This window comes from Canis lupus, chromosome X (assembly GCF_003254725.2).
Source record: "Canis lupus dingo isolate Sandy chromosome X, ASM325472v2, whole genome shotgun sequence".
Lineage (NCBI taxonomy): Eukaryota > Metazoa > Chordata > Mammalia > Carnivora > Canidae > Canis > Canis lupus.
In genome coordinates this window covers 54,836,210-54,843,442 of record NC_064281.1, presented here as the reverse complement: position 1 = coordinate 54,843,442, position 7,233 = coordinate 54,836,210, and the positions used below count along the sequence as shown (strand labels likewise).

Sequence of the window (7,233 nt, the reverse complement as noted above, 5' to 3'; positions counted from 1 at the left end):
GGATCGAGTCCCGCATCAGGCTCCCCACAGGGCACCTGCTTTTCCCTCTGCCTATGTCTCTGCCTCTCTCTCTGTGTCTCTCGTGAATAAATAAAATCTTATAAAAACAAAACATGGGGCCATGGTGTTCAGGGCTGGGATGGATGGACGCAGCAAAAGATGAGGTAGGAGAGAAAGGCCAAGGCCTGGCAGTAGAGGGGCCTGTGGTAAGGAGCTTGAACCGCTCCCTGTGGGTACCAGGACCCCAAGGGAGCAGGGAGCATAAATGGCCAGTTAGTGGTGGAAGGCTGTGGGGACAGGAAGGCCAGTCAGGAGAACACCCTCTGGCACATGCCCGGGAGCAGACAAGGCTGAAGGCTGGTCCTCAAACTAGCCGCTTCCCAGTCCTTCCAAGTCCACTGGAAGCTTCCAGTTGGGGCACAGTGGCGGGGTGAGGACAGGACACACAGGTAGTTCATTTGTCCTGATGTGAGAGGCCCCAGCAGGTGTCACATGGTGACAGTGGGCACGGCTCTGTGGAGGCAAATCCGTTGGTCTTCACTGCAAAAGCATCTCCTCTCTTCTCTGACGAGCGCACAGGACCAAGGCCCTGTTCACTGGGGGGGGGGGGGGGACGGAGCCAAGGCACACTGGGGCCAGGTCTGTTCTCTCTTCTAGGTGATGGGGGACAGGCTTTCCCACGTGTGGAATTTGTTTTTGTTTTTTCTTTCCACGTGTGGAATTTGACCCTCGGGAAGTTATTTGTGTGGTGGCAAAGTGTCAGCCAAGGAACAGACTGTCCTGATAGGAGGATCACGGACCTGAGGCCATGAACTCCTAGGCCAGAGCGGGCATGAAGGGCGGAACCTGGGAATGCTGAGGCCGAACAGACCGTGCGTGCGGGCTGGGACAGCCTGGTGCGCTCCTCCCCAACTTGGACGCTCACTGATTGGATTGCCCTGACAGCTAGCGGCTCTGTCAGCACCCACTTGTCTCATTGCCACAAGGGTTTCCACGCCTCGGGCTTCCAGGGCTTGGCAGCGGGCAAGCAAGCACTGGCCCCACGGAAAGGGCTCTACTGTCCTTTAGCGCCCGCCTTTCTGCTCAAGGCCCGTGTCCTTTCACACAGTCCCATCCTGTTGTACTTGACCCTTGATCTCCAGGCTCCCCCCACCCACTGCCTCCGCCTCCTTCTCAGCTCGGTCCTGGAGCACGACTTCCACACGTCTTTCAGATAAAGATTTTGGCCTTGTTGGGAAATGGCCTTTAGAGTAGGCCGGCAATTCGGATCCGAACAAATCTTTTTCGTCATTGTATCACCCTAGGAATGTTTTCATTTCAGGTCTGTCAGAAGAAACCGAGACATGCTTAGCAAGCCGACTTGTCAGCAGCAGGACCTGGGGAATATCCTGGCATTGCCTCGAGGAGATGAAGAGATGGGGCTCTAGCCATCTGGCCACGACAGAGCTTAGGGTCGGGGCAGGCCTACCTCGGGGGTTTCTGAGTTGCTCAGTATCTTCCCCCTGGGGCTGAGTTTTCTTTGGCTGAGCCTCCCTAGGAGGAACAGCAGCTGCCGAGACAGACTGAGCCTCAACAGAGTGGGGTGACAGGGCCTTAGCACCCGGGAGCTGGATTCCCTTAAGCCCTCCAGGAGCACTTTGGGGACTCCTTTTTATCAGGCTATGATTCTAGCAAATGAGAGGACATGTCAAAGGAAGCCCCCTGCAAACTTTAAAGCGCCACAAACAGGTAAGGAGTCTCCTCCTTCCTGTGGCTCAGCGCACACATGTCATGGCTTCTCTTTCGATCAGTCATGTCTCTTGACCATGATCATGGACGGGGGTGGCTCCTCAGGCTATTGCACAGAAGTCACTTTGCCATCGGCCGTGTCCCACGTCCCTGCTCTCAATGCTCCTCCTCTCTCTTCAGGGGGCCTGCCACCTGCTCTGCCAACTAGGACCTACCCTGGACCCGTCTCTCCTGTTTTCCCCTGAGCTCAGTGCTTTCTGGAAAGCCCGGGAGCTGGCAGGCCAAGCTTGTCCATGCCATATTTGTTACTCAGCTCCCTACTGCTAGTTTGGCCCCTGCTTTTTCTAGCAAACGTCTTTGCTGCAGCAGGCATTGCCCATCTTGGCAACCTTTTGGGAAAATGTCGGCATCTTGCCACCAAGAATATGGACATGCCTCACACCTCGTCAGTTCTGGGGGACAGGGTTTGGGGCCACAGCAGAAGACCAAGCGCATAGCGCCCACGAAGGAACTGGTACAAACATAGTAGTCTAGAACCATCCAGAGGAATACCTGACTCAGTCAGCTGATGGTCACAAAATCTGGAGTCTTCTGAAGATTTTATTTTTGAGAGAGAGCGTGTGTGCATGACTGCAAGTGGGGGTGTGGTGGGGAGTAAGGCAGAGGGGCAGACGGAGAGACAAGCAGACCCCACACTGAGTCCCACGTGGGACCCGACCTCACGACCCATGAAACCCTGACGGGAGCCGGAATCAAGAGTCCGATGCTTACCTGAGCCACCCCAGCACCCCTGAGTAGAGAGCCTTTGGGGCCCCAAAGGTTTGAGACTTCTTCCTATGGCTGTGCTGCCACCCTCCCTTCTCAACTCCTTCAAGAAGGTCTCTGAGCCACACTTCATTGCAACTATCATTTATTAAAAAATATATGTCTCCTTGGAAGGAACACTGGTAAACCAACTAGTGTCATGCTTACTTTGAATCTTGATTTCCTTCCCTGGGAGGGGCAGAGGGTTGAGCATCATTCAGAGGATACATCACTTAACATCAGAGAAGTCAACATTCCCGGCTCACCCCCCTCCTCACCAGAATCACCATTGGCCATCGCTTCATCACTCATTGCCTTCAATCCAGTGTACTGCCCAGGTGAAGCTGCTGCTCTTTCTTTACCCTCATTCTGGGCCCCACACTGTACAGTTAGCCTCATTATGCTGGTAGGAGAACTGTTAACACATTTCCTAAATGCGGCTGGTGGCACTCGAAGAGTTTTCGACATGGTGTTTGCACTGCTCACAACACTGCGGACTAGGAAGCAACGGACTGGATCCCAAGGCCAAGCACATGCATGTTCTCCCCAGTGTCCCACCCAGCGAGGGGGTAAAGGAGGCTTGGTGGCATCCAGGGAGTGTGGCAGGGTGGGCCCGAGCCACAGCTGCTGCCTGCACTTGTATGGTCAGAGAAAACCTCCCTTGACCGTAGTCACAGCCTTCTGACTCTGGGAAAAAAAAACCCACGGCTTCCTGTCTCACCAGCAAGGGAATCTTAGCTCTATGGGGTCACACAGAAGGCCTGAAAATCTGCTTTCTGCCTGAAGAAACAGTCAGCTACCAGCTGTTGGTGCATGTGCTGGGGTAGGGCATATGGAGCAGCTGCCAAAAAAAAACCCAGATCCAACTTCTCATTACATGGCTGGCCAAGCCCAGGGCCGTGCTGCTGTCCCAGCGTGGACAGCAAGTGACTCCCAGTCACCGTTGGGGGGGGTCCCACCAAGGAACCTGAGGGAGTCCAGCACGTTCCCTGCACGAGTAAAGGGATGTGCTCCCACCCAGAGCCCTGGCTCCCCCCCTCTGCTGCCTGGACAGCCATGCCTGCTCACCTCCTTTCACAAGGCCCGGCTCCTCCACAATGTCAATGAGCCTTTACAACACTGTCAATTGGAGTCTACGCATTCACTTAAATAGTAAAAGTAAAATTTGGAATAATGAAAAGGCTGACACGGTAGCACAACATGGTTTTGGTTTAACAGCAGCTTAAAAATGAACAAAAAGGAAACCTCTCATGCAGACACATCAGGTGGCATAAAACAATAGGCAATTTAATCTGGAGCACTGTTAGCCATTCTCTTGCTTTCTGCGCACGGACTGACTGCATCTCCGGGGCAGCAGCTGTTTCAGGGTCAAGTGTCCACCCCTCTCACCCGAGGAAAGGCCCTCTGGCTGACCCCGCCGAGAGAAAAGCCCAGCTTTCAAGAGAATGACCGAATGTGAGTGCCCCTGGTACAGCACTTACTACCACTTTTGATACCTCCCCAACCAGTTGGGATAGAAGATGCCATCTGATTGGAATATGAAAATTAAAGCATTTCTCTAATAACACAGTACCATTGATGAAGTCTCCATAGATTTTCTAGTCTGAGTGTGTGTGAATATATATATATTATATGAGAGTGTATAATATATATATATAATAATTTCTATATATTTTATATAAATTACATATATATATCTATATATAAATAAGATACTTTCTGTCGCCATACGTTGCACCGTTCAGCACTGCATGATGGCAGCACAAGAGGCCAAAACGCCCGGGGGCATCTCAGCACGCGGCACACTGAGCTCGCTTCACAAGCCGTGCAGCTGTCCGGAGCCTGGCTTTCCAGCAGTCCTCCTCTCTTCTCGTCACTTCTGCTTGGTTTTTATGAAAACAATGACTCTGATGGATTTGCACCTGTGCTAGCGCTTGGGAAAGGTCCATGCAGGAATGGGCACAGTCACATGATGAGTGAGATGGCATCATCCCAAAAAATAAACTAAAACAAAATGAAGATTTAAAAAAACAGAACAGGACTAGAAAACTCAATTTTTGGGACATATCTAAAAAAGGGGACAAGAACAGTAGTCATTTGTTCTCCTGGTGGGGACAGGACTGAAGAGGGAGGAGGGAAGAGGGACTTGATGTCTTCTGTTCACAAGAGTGCTTGGTGGGGATTCTTCAGAGTTTTTCAGGGGATGGGACCCAAATGTAGTGCCCAGACTGGTCCTCGATGATTTGTTTGATCTTGTTGTAAATCTCTTCCAGTGAGTCACCCTGTACAATGGCTAAAGTGGAGAGGAAAACGGAATTGTTAGTGTGCTCCACAGCACCCTGGACCCAGCAATCTAGCCTGCCCCATCACCCTACGGCTCAGCCTAGCCGAGATGCCCACGTGGATGTGGACTCTGGTTTCACCAGCCTGTGAGCCTAGGGCCAGGAGGGAAAAGGGCAGGTGCTGGAAGCCCACAGCTCAAGGTCACCTCACTGAGACGGTGAGACTAAGAGGCAACGAACAAGAAAATGTATTGTTCAAACAACATTTACCGAGCGCCCCTTAAATGCCAGACTTTGCAGCTCCCGTTGCTCTTGGCAGCCATGAAGCCAGCAGCTGGTCACTGTAAATGGCCTTAGTAGAAGATCTGGAAAATCCCAGTTATCCAGAGAACCAAAAAAACCGTTTCTAGCAAGAGGCAGTGCTCCTGGGGTCATGACTTCTGTTCTACATCAGAGGTTGGCCCGGCAAACAAGGACATAGATGTTAACAGTAAATGGAGCTCTAGAACCCAGGGTCTGAGGGTGTGGCTACGAATCCTTCCCCCGCTTTACCCAGCAGCACTACCAGCTGGGGTTTACTCAGTACTAACCTGCACATAAATGTCACTGTACTTTTTTTTTTTTTTTTCAAAATTTTCCTTTAAATTCTAGTTGGTTAACATATAGTGTAATATCAATTTCAGGAGTAGAATTTTGTGATTCATCACTTACAAACAATACCCAGTGCTCATCTCAACAGGGATGACACACTCCTTAATCCCTGCCATCCATCTACCCACCCCCCACCCACCTCCCTGTGACTCTACTTTAAAGGTAAGCAACAGATGACACAGAAACTTTAACAATCTTTTAGGAACTGACCTTGTAAAATAGGTGGCCATATAACACACACATACACAAACCCAGTGACAGACAACTTGAAGACCACACTGAGGAATCATCATCATCAACAAACATTGATCAGCACCTAAAACATGTGAAACCTAGTACTAGATGGAGGGGAGGGGAGGAGTTGAGAGAGAGAGAGAGAGAGAGAGAGAGAGAGAGAGAAGCAAAGTAACATAGGGAGCCTACAATCTGGGATAGGAAGAGAAGACGAATAAAATGATCCAAGGCAGCAGTTGGTGGTGGTGGTTGATACTACAAACTGGCTAAACTCCTCCAGCTGGATGGAAGGAACTTGAGTATTCTGGAAAGATCTGATCTCCAAAGCATCCAAAAAGTCTGTGCAGGGTATCTAAGCCTTCTGGAGACACTTAAAGTTGTCTGGCTGGTCCCACGTTATCTGAGCTGGGCAGCAGGTATTCTCACCTGTGAAGTATTCTCCAAACTCCTGCTCCAGTTTCATAGCTTTGTCATAGATCTTATTTGCTTGTTCGTATGTCTGCCGTCGGTTCATTTCCCTGCCAAAGACAGAGGAGAAAAATGATACCAAACTGGATTCTATGTAGTTTTTTTGTTTTTTTGTTTGTTTGTTTGTTTTTTTAGCAAGTGAGCATGAGCTGTGGTGGGAGGGGAGGAGGGCAGGGGCTGAGGGAGAGAACAACTTTTTTTTTAAGAGTTATTTATTTACTTTAGAGACAGCACAAGTGGGGGAGGGGCAGACAGAGGATCTCGAGCAGACTCCCCACTAAGTGTGGAGCCCGAAGTGGGGCTCCATCTCAGGGCCCTGGGATCATGACCTGAGCAGAAATCAAGAGTCAGATGGTCAACGGACTGAGCCATCCAGGTGCCCCCCAGATTCTACATTTTGATTAACATAAAGTATTGCTCCCAGGTTCCCTAAAAATCTGCTTAGCTGCCCTGAGAGCAACAGTTGCCCATGGCTCAACATCTTCCTCAAACCTTCCAGGTTTAAAAGTGCAACTGGAATGCATGTGCGTGGACACTCAAATCAGAAGGAGCCCTCGGTGACCAGCCAGGGTGCAGACTTTCCTCTGAGCTTCTACCAGGTCTTACCCCTGCCCAGCAAATCAGTTTATTTTTTTGTTCCTTTCCAGGGCCCTCTCCTAGCTGGGAGTGTCTGAGTCTTGCAAATACTTACATAAGTGCTTCAATGGATTTGGGCTTGATGAAAATGGCTATGGGGTAAAGTTGTGCTTGCTGCAGCCTCTTGATAGCATTGCCAGAAACATCTAAGATACAGTGCTTGCCCTGAAAAGGCAAAGACTCTATCAGCTTGCCCAGTCCCAGTCTACCCAGCCCCAGGCCCTTACCCAGTGGCAACCCAAACATCTGGCTGAAAGGAAGCCAGGACCACTCTGAGAGGCCAGAAGATTCTACCCCTGAGGCAACACCCAGGCCCCCATTTTGCTCCTACTAGCCAGAAAAGGCCACATCTACAGAGGGGTCCGTATTCATGCCGGTGACAAGCTGGGGTGAGTTGCATGGAGATGGCCAGCCACCTCTATGCAGGGCC

General features: G+C 50.7%; 1 protein-coding gene across 8 annotated transcripts in view; it reads right to left on the bottom strand.

Moving 5' to 3' along the window:
- Nucleotides 1–2,621: 2,621 nt before the first annotated feature.
- DLG3 (discs large MAGUK scaffold protein 3) overlaps nucleotides 2,622–7,233 on the bottom strand; it is a 55,442-nt gene continuing 50,830 nt past the window's right edge. For all 8 annotated transcript variants that reach the window (XM_025466103.3, XM_025466104.3, XM_025466105.3 and 5 more), the window contains 3 exons: nucleotides 6,859–6,968; nucleotides 6,126–6,217; nucleotides 2,622–4,825 (listed from right to left, as the gene is read on the bottom strand). In XM_025466103.3, the coding sequence (XP_025321888.1) occupies nucleotides 4,719–4,825; nucleotides 6,126–6,217; nucleotides 6,859–6,968 (309 nt within the window). In that variant the 3' untranslated portion in view covers nucleotides 2,622–4,718. The remainder of the gene's footprint in view (nucleotides 4,826–6,125; nucleotides 6,218–6,858; nucleotides 6,969–7,233) is intronic.